Genomic DNA, 16,422 nt, shown 5'->3' on the forward strand with positions numbered 1-16,422 from the left:
AGCAAGACTTGCCTTAGCAAACACCACTAATTAATCACTAAAATCATATGCATCTTCCTTTATCACACTAACTTCCTGTGCCGCTGCCACATGAACGTGCTCAGAAAATGTGTTATTTTACCCCTCATGTCAACAACCATTTTCTAGTTTATAGATCCTTTTAGAAATATATGACATTGTTCGACTTGCTCACACGAGCATAAAAAAAAACAGTCTAGGGCCATCTGCTTATCTCACTGACCTTCTGGGCCCTTTCTGTTCACAGTGGCTGAGACCACTGTTGACACTCAGACACAATGTAGTTTATGGCTGAGAGAAAGCAATGTGCAAAAAGAAACAATGTCAGTTCATCTCAGATTTCTGTGATCGCAAATAGAATGTTTCAGCTATTTCTCCAAACCAATCCAAACTGATGGAACGAGGAAGACAACAAATTGATTAGTTCTATTCATGAATGGTATACTGTCACTAATATTGATTGTGATTATATAAAAGTAAAGACATGTAGCATTGATTATTGATATTCAACAGTTGGATTAGTGTTGGTATCATCTCATTGATGGTTTTCAAAAATGATTTTAATGATGACATCACAGGTAACATAAAAAAAAACAAAAAAAACAATGTGGCAGACGTTACTCCCAACTATGTTATCAAGTGCAGAAGTATTTGCGAAAATGTGTTTGGAAGCAATCGTTACCTTTTTGACTCCATTTGATGCATTAAAACTTCCACACCTTATATTGTTTGTAAATTGTTTGGATTATCAGAAAAATATAGCATTTCAATTATGTGTCAAACAAGGCAACACATTTTCATAGCAGACGTATAAGTGATGCTATATTGCGTGTGAATGCAAATGTGTTGATAAAAAGATACATGCATATTACTTGTGAACATAGTACTGCTAGGACTACAGCAAGTCTCAACTTCAACTGACATCAAATTCATCGCACTGCCGTTTAATTATTTTTCATTTTAATTTATGCGTGCATTTTTTGTTATTTAAACATTACAAAAATAAATTCTGTAATGTGATACAAAAATTGTACGCTTTTTAAAGAAACCTAAAAGAAAAGTTCCTTATTGAGCACTTTAGTAACCTTATAATATTTCCCAAGTACATAACACACTGATAAAAAAAATGAATCAGGTGACTCAGTGTTATGGTTTGCTGATGTTCAGTCTACTGTCTGTAATTTATTCAATTATCAAGCTTCAATGGTAATTGAATAAATCACCTGATTCATTTTTTTTGTATCAATGTGTTCTGTACTTGGGACTCAGGTTATCTGTAAGGGGGCACTATAGCTTAGAAAAATGTAAGTTAGAAGTTCAAGTTAATGACCCAACTGCTAAAGCATTAGAAGAAAACAAACAGGCCTAATTTAAAGCGAGAAAGCTAATGCGTAGGAAAAGCATTTCCTTTGCCTGATGCCTTTAAGGACCGCATTTCAGGGGATCTCGAGGCTTTCGGTTCTCACATTACAGTAACCCTTCCCCCATCTAGACCCCCATATGTGGGTCTCTCAGGGGGAGCGATTAACATGGGATAAAACAACACATCTGGTTCTGTTCAGCAGAGCGCTGACCCACATCAGATGCTCAAATGCTGTCTTTCTGAGGTCCATTTCTGGAGTCACATAGGACAGTTTCTCTTGGGTTCAGACTGACAAGCCACAAGAGGAAATTTAGACCGCTGGCCAGTTTCAAACACCACAAACAACCCAAAGTGAGTTTTCCCCCTTTAGTGCAGAGAATATTAATTAATAAGCTGAGTTTTACCTGGCTGATATCTGACAGACATCCCCTCTTCTAGTTAAAGTCTAATCAAAGTACTTTTTATGCCAAGGTCAAGGCACTTCTGTATGAACACAAGCCTCTCATTACACTCATTACTGAGCCCATTGGGTGACCCATAAAAAATGAGCTCCACCTAAGCTAAATATGTGGTTAAGGGGGCCTTCCATCACTGGAGGAATGTGCACTGTGTGTGTGATTTCTACATTCTGGCAAAATCTTGCATAAAACATAATAACACTAATCAGTAAGAGGATATTTTAATATCTCAGCTGCCTACTGCAGAGTGTTCATTTAAACGGGACAAAAAGGGGACCTGTTGGATGGCAAAAGTAGGGCAGGGCAAAAATACAACACTATGACCATCATAGATGTCCCCCTCAATATTCTCCCAATATTTAGTGTCATAACAATAGTTAACATGACAAAGTCATAAGCAATAAAAGTATCCATGTATCCTAACAAGTCACGACAAGCAACAGACCATTTTGCTGATTACTTGGTTTTTGATTTGGGTAGTTTTTTTAAGAAATCTCTAAGGAAAGTAGGGACAGTCATGGCCTAATGCTTGGAGAGTCACACCATATTTGGCTACACGTCAATTTAACTTTTTTCACTTTCAAATCAAACATCAAATATTTTCTCATCGTGTCATTTTTCCCACACATAACTGCTGTGCTACATTTTGTGACACACTTGGTTAGAACTCAACATTAAACTTTTACCCCCAGAACAGAATATTTGGTTTAAATGTGTTTGGAAGAAAGAACAATCTACAGTTTAGTCCATGCACCTGTTTACTATTTTAATTTGCAAACAAGAATAGAAAACCCAGACAATTCCAATCAACTGACAAACAAACAATCAGTCCTCTTATTCTACGTTGGGATGGAAAGCAGTGAGGTCTGAGTAGGAATGCTTCAGAGACACTCTTGGAAGAGAAAAGGGGGTCAGATGTGGCAAACACTTACTCAGATGGTGGGACACTGCCCAGAACCGACCAAACCAATCAGAAGATTTCAACTCCCAAAAGCAACAACATAAAAGCCTCCTTTCAGCAGTAATTTTGAGTGAGAACTGTTTTCTGTGAGACCAGAAACGATGAGTCAGTGCTACATTTTCTCTAACATAGTGTTGAGAAAGACCTTGTCCTTTCATGTCTCCCTGTTTTCTTAATCACAATTACAATAATTACTATCATTATAACTACAGTCTCTCGTAAAAACTTTCAGCCTCTTATAGACCACCTTCAACGCAGGTCTTGCCAACCCTCCTCTCCCCTTTCTCATTTCTATTTTATCCCTTTGAAGATCCATATAAAATACTTTCCAAAAATGTGTTCACAAAACACATGAGTATGGTATATAAGGATTTTAAAATCTGATATTAAAATCTTGTAGATACAAATAAGCCAATAATGTTTTTTCTGTTAGGCTCATTAAATGGCTAATATTACAATTCTTCAGTATTTTGTCTAAATACATTCAAAATAAAACACTATTAAATTAAAATACTACTAAGATAAACAGATTTGTGCCATTAGTGGATTTGCTATAACACTTAAAAATGTTAAATTACTTTTTATACATAAGTTATATTTTATAATTTGGGCTTTGGATGATGGCAAACGTTATATAAATGTAATATATATTTATAATATTTATTGGATTTTTTCAAAATTATAACTAATAACATTATGCAAACATGTGCAATATGGATAAGCCAGGAAGGTCAACCAGTTCAACAACTAACTGATTAGTTAAAGAGGTCTCTGATTGGTGGCTGGCAGACATGAGGCTAAACCAGCCAAACCAGTCATACAGATAACCCACCAACTGGCTGATTTTGAAAATATATACATTTTTCACATCCCCAACTGGCTGCCTTCACATAATAACTAAGACGTAACAGAAACTCCTATATTAAGATAAAAACAATAAGGCGCCCAGCTACCCACAATTTCAGTCACATCTGCAGACAGGTTTAATCCCCATGACACTAGAATCATCACCTTGTGTCTGCAGAGACCAGCTGCTGTCTGGCATCAAACACAATCGCACACACATATACAACGCTTTCTTTAAAAAACAAAAGCCTACTAGTGGTCAGGAAGTACTTTTCCCACTGCATGGAGGAAGAGCTCTTACCTGATAGTAGTTTTTAATGTGTCGGATGACAGTGTTGAGGTTCTGTATTCTCAGGTTGACATCATTGTTGACTTGTTTGTTGACTCGCTGATTCATGGGGCTTGGGTCTCTGTGGACCGAAGAGCAACACGAGTACATTTGAAAATCTCACATAAGCAAATTTTTTAACAAGGCTTGGCATGATGTTTGACTATCATTCAACAACCTTAATCAGTGAGGTCGATTAGTTTGGTGAACCTAATTATGCATGATTTCCTCAAAACCAGTTGTTTAGACATTCAAACAACCAACTCTAGATCCCCTTTCACACTGCCATTCCGGCAAATTCACGGGTCAAGTATTCCGGCAATTGTTCCCTGGTCGCTAGATTTTGCACTTTCACACTGCCAGTGATTACCCGGGATATGTGCGTGCTTTCACACACAACCCGTAAAGATCAGGGCGTGACGTGTAATGTACGAGTCGAAAACGTTAGGCACATTATACTTTCCCTGAAGCAAATGAACGATCTCGGCGTCAGCGCAGAACCAAAACACCCGGTAAAAGAGTCACGCGATAAGGTGCGTCATCACTACGACACGGCATTAGATCTGGCTTTTGTACACACAGCGCTCGTCCCAGGTTGAACCCGGCAATGTTACTAGGTCTCCGACCCGGGTTCAATGCCGGAATCAATCCCGGGACGTGTTTGCTTTCACACAGAAGACGACCCGGCAATGTTCCGGCAATTTCCCGGGTCCAACTTGCAGTGTGAAAGGGGCTCAAGATTACACTACAAATAATCATTATCCATCACTTTAATAAACGTATCTGTATTGATATTCATTTTTAATTACATTATTTAAGTAGTACATATATTTGTTCATATGTTTTATCTGATTAACACTAGAGAATGTCGTGTGTTGAGTTTCTTGGCTTTCTTTTATTTAATATATCATGAATTATTCCACTTGGCTACACTTGGAATCACTCATTCTTCTTTCCAAATCCAATCTCTCTCTAATTATTTTTACAGTACATTTATTCTAATATTCAAACCCATATTTACATCCTAATGTCTAGGAATGTTTCTAATGTTATCTGAACAAACAAAAAAAGCATTTTGATGAATGATCTGTCATTAACTTTATTTATAAGATGCATAGTTTTGAACATCAATAATTGTACAATTTTAATGCAGTGACCTGACCTTCAAATGTTGTGTATATAAAATCTACCTCAAACACATTGCATTAATTTGCATACCGATTTTTCTTGAATTACAAACAAATCTTTGTTCAGAATTAACTATATATTTTACATCAACAAAAAAATTCCCAAGTTATTCTGACATAAGTATTTAGGCTATCATATCAGTAGACTGGATCACTGGATCACTGAGTGGGTCCTGGTCTTTTTTGTGCGTTCCTCATTTACATTTGTTTTGTGGGAATGGCAGCAAATTCTGCCAGCTTGGACCACAAATTCCCGCTAGCAAGTGAAAGAACCTTAAAAGGTCAGTTTTCTTTTTTCCTCTGCTGTGTGGCTCAACGGTTTTTTTATTGCCTGAAGCCAAAAGAACACTGTATTGAGTTTCACTTTGTGTGCTATTTTACGAGCATAGATATTGCAACTGACTATGAATGGTAAAAAAACACAATGATTGTGCAGTAAGAGTTGAGGAAAGACCAATAGGTGCATGCAGAGGACATCTGCCAGATGAGATGCGATAGCATATGAGCTAATTTACTAACATTGATGATGTTTACTGCTTACTTGTTGCATAAAAATACTGTTAAGGCTACCGGTTTGCTACAGGCATATGGGTGTGGGCACATAAAAAATAGATGTGGGTGAAGAGAAAGAAGCCGTGTGTACATTGCCCTCAACATTCCACATCTCAACTCATTTGTAATGGTTCAGTGGAAACACACTGGATACCTGAGTAAGTGAGTCTTCACCAGGAAATGTGTCACATTAGGGAAGCAGAATGGGTTGCAATTGCAAACACCATTTCATGTTGACTTTAAGACAACTAAAGGAATGAAACTGATGCAGTCAGCTCCCTAAGTGATACGACACACAGAGAACATGTCACCAGGGTACAATGATCTATAGAGGACAGCGAATGTAGTACATGTATCATCCTCCCATTGGATGTGACCCACACCCCCATTTATATAGAAAATATTTCCTTTGTCGGAGGAGGTCTGCTGTTAACCCCCTGATTAAGGCAGAGAGGGTGGCAAAGCTTCTTGAGTAAAAGTAGGTTAAAGGGCAAAGCAGTGGGTCTGAAAGGTCGCTAACAGAAGTTTTACAAAGCTCAATCTACTAGAGATGTTCCGATACCCTTTTTCTCTTCCCGATACCGATTCCGATACCTGGGCTCAGGGTATCGGGCGATACCGAGTACTGATCCGATACCGATACAGCTGTATATACACTACTAGCCCTGTGTAAATTGCTAGAAATATTCTATGGTGTGCTTCAGACTGATCTCTTAATAAAACATGAACAAATACATGGTGAACTACTGTATTCATTACAGTATTCTTATTATCTGACATGAATTTGACAGTATTATTTATTTTCTTAAGCGGAAAATAACTTGCAAATGCAGCCAAAAATCTAACATAGCTAAATCTACTGTAGGCTACAACAGTAGCTTAATATGTTGTTAATTTACTCATGTTAAACCAAACATTTATTTTAATGGGCTGCCATGAAGATCTTTGAGTGTCTGTGTTTATGATATGACAGTTTTCTTAAATGAAACGGTAAATTCTCATAAAGTGACGGTTTATGCGTTCGTGTCCTTACATTGTAACACAAAGTCAGCAGAGACTACAAAACAGCGAGCTTCTGCACATCTGCGCCCGTCACCCACAGAGATGTAGAATTTGCAGAAGTAATATTTAAAAAGTATTTTGCAGTTTAATTTTCACAGACACTAGTATATATTCGGCTACTGTATGGAGCCCTGCGCTTTGACTAACACGGAAGCGACTGAACGCAGCTGCGGGTACCGAATATACTCGGGAGTCGGTAACTACCGGTACTACAGAGACATACTGCTAACCACTGATCTATAATATAGAAGCGGCTTCACTGTCTGTTGGCAGTTTAGAATGCGATGAGTGATCCAGTGATATATAGATCAGTGCTGCTAACGCGTTTTCATTTCTTCTTCACTGCTCTAAACGGGTTGCTTGTGGCAACACAGCACAACTTCCTGTGTTTGCAATGCATTCTGAGCAGCGAAGAAGAACCTTGCAGCGGTTAGGCAAAGCTAGTGGTCATAACTAGGTCTTGAAATTAAAAATGGTATCGGATCGGTATATGGGTTCATGTACTCGCCGATGCCGATGCCAGAATTTGTTGTGGTATCGGAGATATTTCCGATACTAGTATCGGAATCGGAACAACTCTACAATCTACATGCACAAACTCTAGGTGTCAAAATGTATAGTGAGCTACTTTGCATGATGCAAATACTCTCAAAAGAAGAGATTTCCTTGTTCATTAGTAAGACACACTCACGACAGTACTGCCTTATCACCTGTTAGCTGAGGTTACATCAACATTCAGTCAAACATGGCTGAAATGTATACTGCATGCTTGCAAACTGATGTTACACATAAGTACATTAAGTTTTATTATCAAACAATTATGGAAGACAAACAAAACTGATGGAGTGTGAAGTTTCGGACTGAGTGTCTGCACACTTGTATGGCAGAAAAGGATAGGATGTGGTTACTAATGAAAAAAGGTAGGCCTGTAACAGCTGCTAGATTATAGTCACACACACGCAATTCTGCATCTGTCACTCACATGTGTGTCATTATCTTATGAAGGAAGACACCATCCACTAAATCCATGAACATGGAGAGCTTGTCTTCTGAACTGGACCCAAGGGGTCCAAAAGTCTTGACCTGTAAAAAATAAATAAGTCTATCAAATGAAGTAGGCAATAATATTATGACAGGATGCACGCACAGCTGCACAAGCATGCTTTCTGTTTCAGAACTGAACTGCAGTGCATAAAATTTTAAACACGGATATGCTAAATATCCTATGTTTGTCAATTGCAAAGACTAAACATAACTGTCCTCCCCTTACTGTGTGTGTGTTTGTGTTTCTTTCAATGTAATACACTTTAATGGAACAGCACACGTCAACATGGTAGGGTTGGGTTAAGATGGTGACATCTGAGAGAAACACAGTGGCCAAAGAAAGCACAGCCATACAGGACACAGGGGTCAGGGTAAGGGGGTCAGAGGAAGTTTCACAGGTTTCGCCCAACCATGTAAAGTGTCATTAAACTCTTCAAGTAGGATGAAGTAGTACTGTGAACATAAAGTAGTAATCTTATGCTCTTGTGTGTACAGGTTTAAAAACACATCTAACTGAGACTCATTTAGAAAAAAAAAGAAGAAAAAACAATACATTATTTGTTAAATTGCATTTGTAGAAAACTATTAACAAAATATATACTTAACAATAACTATTAATTGTAAAACATAACTACCTTACATAAGTAGGCAAATAAAGAATAAAAACATAAAATGAACAAATAAATACATACAAATGTAGCACTCAGTTACATGTAGGCTATTAAAAAACTAGGTAAAATTATGGGTGGGGTATTAATACGTTTATACACATCTGCTTAATGGAAAACACGTTAGTCACTTTACACTAGGTATGATACAAACATAAAGTATACAGCCCACATTTAGTACACCCAACCCACCTCAGGTTAGCACTGTCAGTGGCCGCTGCTGAACAAACTACACAAGACAAACACAAACACAGCAGGTGCCACCATGTCTTAGTGACTTAACGTTACTTACCCAGACCACAAGCGGCGAATCCATGAAGTTAGACATGAGTTCAGACACTGTAATATCCATTTTGGGGTTAAAATAGTTGAAACGGAGAGTTAAAATAGTTTGCAACTGAAAATGCGTCTAAAGAAATAAATAAAAAAACAAAGTGCGTCGGCTTTATGTACTCCACATTACTGTCCGCCGCTGAACAATGCAAGGGACGCGAATCAAATCCATTCTGGCGACAAAAAGGTATCATTTGAGATAACAGTTTTAAAACTTTTAAATGACTTGCAATCCAACTAGTGAACGGATAAGGATACATAAAAAACGCTACAGTCTATGCGGACTTGTGCGACTAAAGTTCGACCTCCCTCCATTTACTCTCAGCGATTGCTGGAGTTATTTTGTCGCCGCATTCAACCTGTACCCGCACGACCAGCTCAGGAGATTGACGTGCTCAACAGCCAATCAGCTGCGAGGAATCTCAGGCGGGTGGCAGTGAATCGACCAATAGCGGACTCGTAGGTACTGGGTTTCATTAAATTTGACGTAACCAACAGCCCGAACTGTTGTCGGGACAACTAGACCTCAACGGTGCAGCTCGATGGCACCCTCAGCAGGTAACACGCATGTTTATGTACATTTTGAAAAACGAGACTTTGTTTGCCACATTTCCGTGCTTTTTATGAATCCTTTACCTTTAAAATTACACTGGCTGCACTAATAATACAGAAACTGGGTCAAAGCATTTATTAATAAAGGCATGAATCAGTAGATTCACGTGCTCCTCAAGATTTTTTTTCGGAGGACACTTTAAAAAAGAAAACAAAAATGATATTTTGGTTCCAGGTTTAACAATCGTTTTTGAATCCAAAATAGACTGTGCCGGCCCATTTGTAAATTATTGTTTAACAGAATCTTGAGTATGTGTAACAAAGTAGGCTATACGTTCTCTTTATCTCATTTAAACATTCATAGAAACTCGTTAACTTATTAATTAGTAGTATTGTTAAGTAGCAGTGGTTTAAATATGTTCACATTTTTATTTCCATGAATTTCATGAACTAAACACATCACTATTTTCTCATTCTCACACTTCTTCCTGAGCAGTGTCTTCTACAGAGCAGTATATTATAACAATCACAAACACTAAGTTTACTTGGTGAAAATTGTCCAAGTTTACTTGGTGAAAATAGTCCAACTTTACCTAATTATACTGTTTTAATAATCACTAAATTGGAGAGTAAACAAGGCTAATAACGTTTAGACATATACACACTACAAGTCCTTTAACAGACAACAAGGGGCAATGGTTACTGCAAACATAGAGTTTATTGATTCTCATACTACTAAAATGAGTCATACCTAGCTTTCAACTTATTGAATGTGATTTAGCATTAAACATATAGATATAAAAGGAGAATAGAGAATGGAAGCATTCTGAAAGAGAGTTCATTCTAACATAGACTGCAGTGTGTTTAAACCAAAAAAAAATAAATAAATACAATTTGGAGGTCCAAAATGCAATGGGCAAAAAAAAAAAAAAAAAAAATCAACACCTTAATAAAGCACCACACTGACACTGTAAACATATTCTGATTAAATTGACCCACTAAAAAACAGCAACAAAACTTGTTTTAGCTTGCAGTGCCTGACAGAAACAGTAAAAACTACACACAAAAAAAACTTTGGACATAGGGCACTTCAATTCTAATGAGTAGATCAGACAATGTACTATTTTACTGTTGTAAAATACAAGATATGAGTAAGCATAATGAAAATTGAAATTAGCATGATCTGAATATGGGCATTCAATTAAATGTATTTAGTTTTAGGGACTTGTTGTGGGGGATTTGTTAGTAATAATAGTAATAAATAGTAATAATAGTTTGTTAATAAGTTTTGTTATTGTTGTATTTGTTACAGGTACCATTTCTCCTTTACCATTATTTCTACATTCATATTTGTATGACACACTGTTATCCATGTTTTCCAACATTCATTGTCTACCAAGTTCAATGTACACTGCATTATCCAAGCTGTACACATATCTTTCACATTTTAATTATTGTTATGATGATGTGAGAGATAGTCTTTGCTGCTTATAATGGTTTTGCTATCCTTGTGTAAGGGAATTTATAATGTGATTTAGACCTGCGACAGCAGACCTGAGACCTGAGTCATGAGAGGATAAAACTCTTATCTTAAAGATATAGCACCATATTAAATAAACAAAGACAGTCTAAAAGCACACCAAACACTGTGCATATAGTGCATGTTAACAGCATAGTGTACAGTGTTCATCACCTTCATCATGGCCATTTACAAAAGAAATACCTCTCCAATGTCAAACTCTATTAAAATTCTGTAAGTTCCAATGCAAAGAGCACAGTATTACATTTGCAACCATTTTCAAGGAATAAGGCAGAATACAAAACTATGCACGTTATTTATAGTCAAAATACATCCTGAAGCATGCCTAAAAAAATCAAGACAAAAAGAAATCCCCCCCCCACCACAAATATTTCGGGTTAAATTTGATTGGTTCCTGTGCTTTTATTTTTATACAGAGTGAATGTGGTATGTGACTCTAGTATAGGAAACATACAACAAAACATAAACAAGCAATATGTGTGGACATTAGCAACACTTCATTAGCTTAGATACAGGCAGCAGTGTTATCTTCATTTCATATAGCGAAATTCTTAAAAAATCTGTTCCATTTCACCTGTCACACATTCTATCCAGGAGTTTATTTCTTCTTAGCGAACAGACTAAACCTCTTCTCCTTCTCCTTCTTGGTTGAGGGAACCTCTAGAGTAGTGGAAGAAGGTGGAGGTAGGCTTTGTGCCTTCACTCCTGATGGCCCTGCAACTGGTTCTTCTGTCACAGCTTGTGCTGCCTGTTCTATAGCCTGAGTCCAGTTCTGAAGTTCCTCCTGTGGTCAGAAAGACAAAACATACATCATTAATGTCACCGGCATATTTTAAAGATTATGTTAACTATAAGTAACTAATCAGAAGCAGCAGTCAATAGCACACCTCATCTTTACACTGGAACAGATATTCACTTCCATCTTCAAGTCTGGCAAATGGAACAAGGATAAAACAAGTAAGTCCTATATGTAATATATCTCACACAACACTTAAATACATTTTTATTTTAAACGTAATATCAAGATTGATGACCAAGACGCTTACTGGAGTTTGAACACCTGCTTCTTTTTCTTATAGTTAGTCAAGATCTCGCATGAAGCATTGCTGAGGTTCAGGGGCTCCTCGCCATGGTAGGTGACACTGTGACTAAAGCTCTTGGCATCCTTGTAGGCAGAGAGCTGCCCAGGTTTGAGCACACAGTAAAGGTTGTTCCAGGACCTGAGACAAGAGATGAGAGGGTGGGACATTTTAAATTAAGCACATTGGTAAAATTATGTCTGCTTTATGTGATGGAAAACATGGCTTGAAGCATTATACTTAATCAAGACAACTAGATTTCTTCTGTAATTGTAAATGGCTGCCCATGCAAAACACACTGCAACAATGCTAGAGCATTCTGGATGGTTTCTAGGGTGACCTGGATGATCTTAGCCATCCTGTGATATCCTAGTCAGTTTCTTGGTTCTCTAGTTCAACCTCTCTAACCACTAGGCCATGACTTTCCCAGAGCAGCTCTAGGTAGCAGCTAACCTGTTGGATGCCTTCTTATTAGGTCCCTCCATCTCATGTTTGCGGGATAGAGTTCCCTCCATCAAGACTTGTGGTTGAACTTGTGAGGATTCAGTGGGAAGCGTAGCAGCTTTTTCTGCCTCTTTGGTAAACTGGATGGATGTGGAAGGGTCCAGCTCCAGTGAGCCACTTTCCTGCATCTCTGAGATCAAAGGCACAGTGGAGTCCCCTGCTGTGCCATCAGCTCCCACGGAACTTGGCTCTATTACTCCTAAACCAGACTTAGGACCACAAAAGAACAACATTTTGATACAGATTCAAACAGCTATTACAGGCATTACAGACATTAATTTAACAAACATTTGCAGTACCATAAGTAAAATTGTATTTATAGTGTTTTGTATGCTGAATTTGCATTTCAAGATGAGAACATCAAATATGAAAGAATATCTGTTTGAAGAAGAATGTAGTTAATATCATGACAAGAAAGATTCTTACAAAAACTTGCACTAAACTCACCAGAGACTGTTCTTCTGTGGTGTAGAGTTGTGAGGACTCCTCTGCAAACCCTGTGTCTTCTCTCCTAAGGTCAGAGTTTGAATGTCAAATTTTTAGTATGGAATATGGAGTTAAGGAAGGATGGTTTTACCCAGTTCAGACATATACATACCTGCTGTCTTTTTCCACCTCTTGTCTGTATTGTAGTATGTCCTGTTGTTGTTTCCGTATTTCCAGCAGCTCCAACTACAACAGATTATTAATAGTCAGTGAGTGGTAACTGCTAATGCAAACAATCCACATAATTTGAGGTATCATTAATGTATTAAGGGTGTGAGTTGAGTTTAGTACATCAAAGTTAAAAAAATGCATACAGTTGTAAGACGTTCCAGTGCTGAGAAACGCTCTTCCCATGTAGCAGTGGATTTCTCAAAGGCTTCATGTCTCTTGAGCAGTTTTTCAACCTCATCCACTGTTTCACCCAGATCCCTGCTGGCCACGTATGGCTCCTGGGCAATCAGCCAGGCCTCTGCTACAGATGCATCCCGAGCAAACTGACACACCTCCAATACTAGAAAAAGATATAATTATAAGGAGCTGTAATATGTGGTAGTGTGTACATTTGTATGACATTTGTGGACTTACATAGTCTAAGCCAATCCCATCTTTCATCCCATTTGAGCATCATCTCCTTCCTCTTCTCTACTAGATGCATAAGCTTCTCATTAATCTGTGAGCACAAGAAGTGTAAATGAAAATGGATGCTTTCAGGATACTTTGTTGTGGCAAACTGCTACACCTGCTACCTTCCATGTCCGATTACCTCTGCAGAGTCCTTATGCCTGCGTTCTAGGAGAGCCCTACCCAGCTCCACACACTGATTCAACTTTGGCCCACGCGTTTCAATTTCAGCTCGGATCCCTTGGTGATACTTCATCAGGAGCTCCACTGAGGAGACATCTCTTCATTGGACAACAAGAAACAAATTTCATCACAAAAAGCAACATTGACATCTCTGCTGTGATAGCTACAACGATATATTTTCATACCGTGGCTTTTCCTGTGTTTCTATCTGCTGAATAATGCTTTCCATCCAGGCCAGCAGGTCTCTCACCATGGTGAAGAAGCGGAATTTGTCCGCTGTATCCTCCAGCTGCTTCCTCCTGCCTGCACAAGCAGCCAGTAGACCATTCCAGGTCTCCACAACCTCTTTTTCAGTTACTTGAATAGCAGTAGCCTGATCTCCTGCATACTGGACAAATAGTCTAGTTGCAGTCTCCTGGAACTGTTTCACCTGCAAAGAAAGCGATATGAAAAATCCCTAACTTTTTGAGAAATAACTTTTCAGATTTTCTATACAAGCCACTGGCTAATGAATATGTACAAGCCACAAGGAGGTGAAAACATGAAACTTATTATGACAAACAAATGTTCATTTCATGTGTTTTCCTTGCCTGTTTGCCAAGGGCACTGATGACTCTTTCAAATGCAGCATGCATTCGGTGGAAGGACTCTGCTTTGCTGAAGTCTTCTCCTAGATCCTCAGGAAGCTCATTCTTCTTCTCCTCAATGTGAGCAACCAGCTCCTTCCCATCATAAAAATACCTGACCGAATTCACAGAATATTTTAGGTAATGTTTTCCAGTCGAATTCAACACCTCACACAGGTCAAGATAATGTTAAGTGATCATAATCTTGTTTCTTAAAGGGTTAGTTCACCCAAAAATCAAAATTATGTCATTAATGATTCACCCTCATGTCATTCCAAACCCGTGAGACCTCAAAGATTTGGGTGAACCATTCTTGAACCAGTTCACAAAATCGAACTGAATCATTTGAAACGGTTCACGTTAACATAAGCATTAATCCAAAAATGACTTAAGCTGTTAACTTTTTTTAACATGGCTGACACTCCCTCCGAGTTAACACCGAGCCGAGCCAGATAACAAACAAAATATTGACTCGTCACGAGTCAAGAACCGGTTGCATCGGTTTTCGGATCACCAGTAGTTCTTTCGGACAGTTTGATTAAATAAACCGGTTGAAGAAAACAGTTCACCGGTTCTTTCGCGCTCGACGTAATGACGTCATTTGTGATGTTTGCCCTTGATTCAAGCCTTCTGTTTACACGCACTCATAACATTAGCACAGAATCAGTTCAGAATCAATCACCAAAAGAATCAGTTCGGTTCAGACACTCTGTGTGTCATTCTGCTTCACGCTAAATCACACATGCGCAGTAACATCAGCTCCTCAGTTCTCGAATCGGACGTGTCTGACAGAAACGGTTCTTGATTTGAGAACGAGTCAATCTTTCGTTCGTTATCTGGCTCGGCTCTGTGTTTATCTTCAGTTCTCTCTTCACACCAGTTCAGTCAGTGTACTGGTTGAGTACATGAATTACTTCGGGATATTGGTTTGTTTGAACTCAGAGGGAGTGTCAGCCACATTAAAAAAGTTAACAGCTTAAGTCATTTTTGGATTAATGCTTATTGGAGACTAGTGTTGGGCGATATGGTTATTTTTCAAATTGTCATATCGTCAGCCCGTTAGATCGACGATACACAATAATATCATGCCTGGGTGGAGCAAGAGAGAGACTCTTTGTTCCTATCATAGCATAACTATTTGGTGTTTTAAACCTCGCAGGTGCACGAGAGAGAGCCTATGGAATCATCAATAATAAAAAAAATATACTTTCAAACATACTGATAAACTAACATTAAATATAAAAATACTGTATTTAAACAGCTAGTTCATATATAGTCGGACACAACTGTCATATCGTCCTGTGACAAATTTGCCGAATCTGCGCACGGAAGTTATCAGTCTAAAATGTTCTATAAAGCCCGTAAACGGTGAAAATCAATAGTAGATTTAATTTAAAGTCCAACAGTTTAACACTAATATTGGACATAAACGAACACGTTAAATATAAAGTAATTAAAACAGTTAAGTTCATATATTTGGAGTAATGCTGAATTGAACTGATGCATCAGTCATACAGCACTCCGGACCGCACGCCTCATGACGAGACCGACACACCGCCACAGAAAAGAGAATGAGATGCGTTCTAACATAACGGTGGCATTAAACTCTGTAAGGGAGGGCTCGTTTAAAATTTTGCACATATATAGGCCGTTCAGATTACGTGATAAAGTGCAATGAAATACCTTGTATTTGGAGACAATGTATGTCTGTTTGTGGATGGAGACTTTGTTACGGCCGAAACGATGCATCACATTATAGTTTGGAGTGCATGAAAATAATAACAAGGCGGTAGAGCGAATTTATCATCCATAGTGGTTCTCACATAGTCCCTCTACGTCATCACCACATAGTGATATAAGTGTTATAAATTAAGTGATCAGTCTTTAAGAGAAGGACTACCTGAGAACCACTATGGATGATAAATTCGCTCTGCCACCTTGTTAATATTTTGTCTTTACTTTATTTGTAACACCAAGAAAGAGTTAATCTCTCATGTTTGAGAAGAGCACG

At 38.1% G+C, this 16,422-nt stretch overlaps 2 protein-coding genes across 5 annotated transcripts in view; both read right to left on the bottom strand.

Moving 5' to 3' along the window:
* LOC128031561 (protein Daple) overlaps positions 1-9,185 on the bottom strand; it is a 58,453-nt gene extending 49,268 nt beyond the window's left edge. The window contains exons 1-3 of one of the 2 annotated variants that reach the window (XM_052619880.1): positions 8,780-9,185; positions 7,758-7,858; positions 3,948-4,056 (exon numbers count right to left, since the gene is read on the bottom strand). In XM_052619880.1, the coding sequence (XP_052475840.1) occupies positions 3,948-4,056; positions 7,758-7,858; positions 8,780-8,839 (270 nt within the window). In that variant the 5' untranslated portion in view covers positions 8,840-9,185. The remainder of the gene's footprint in view (positions 1-3,947; positions 4,057-7,757; positions 7,859-8,779) is intronic. The other variant, XM_052619879.1, reaches the window with a different exon arrangement.
* Positions 9,186-10,071: 886 nt separating this feature from the next.
* Positions 10,072-16,422, bottom strand: part of LOC127933211 (spectrin beta chain, erythrocytic) — a 28,855-nt gene continuing 22,504 nt past the window's right edge. For all 3 annotated transcript variants that reach the window (XM_052530012.1, XM_052530013.1, XM_052530011.1), the window contains 11 exons: positions 14,376-14,526; positions 13,971-14,215; positions 13,745-13,883; positions 13,567-13,651; positions 13,296-13,492; positions 13,094-13,167; positions 12,943-13,006; positions 12,445-12,704; positions 11,959-12,132; positions 11,800-11,842; positions 10,072-11,696 (listed from right to left, as the gene is read on the bottom strand). In XM_052530012.1, the coding sequence (XP_052385972.1) occupies positions 11,511-11,696; positions 11,800-11,842; positions 11,959-12,132; positions 12,445-12,704; positions 12,943-13,006; positions 13,094-13,167; positions 13,296-13,492; positions 13,567-13,651; positions 13,745-13,883; positions 13,971-14,215; positions 14,376-14,526 (1,618 nt within the window). In that variant the 3' untranslated portion in view covers positions 10,072-11,510. The remainder of the gene's footprint in view (positions 11,697-11,799; positions 11,843-11,958; positions 12,133-12,444; positions 12,705-12,942; positions 13,007-13,093; positions 13,168-13,295; positions 13,493-13,566; positions 13,652-13,744; positions 13,884-13,970; positions 14,216-14,375; positions 14,527-16,422) is intronic.

Source organism: Carassius gibelio, chromosome A17 (assembly GCF_023724105.1).
Source record: "Carassius gibelio isolate Cgi1373 ecotype wild population from Czech Republic chromosome A17, carGib1.2-hapl.c, whole genome shotgun sequence".
Lineage (NCBI taxonomy): Eukaryota > Metazoa > Chordata > Actinopteri > Cypriniformes > Cyprinidae > Carassius > Carassius gibelio.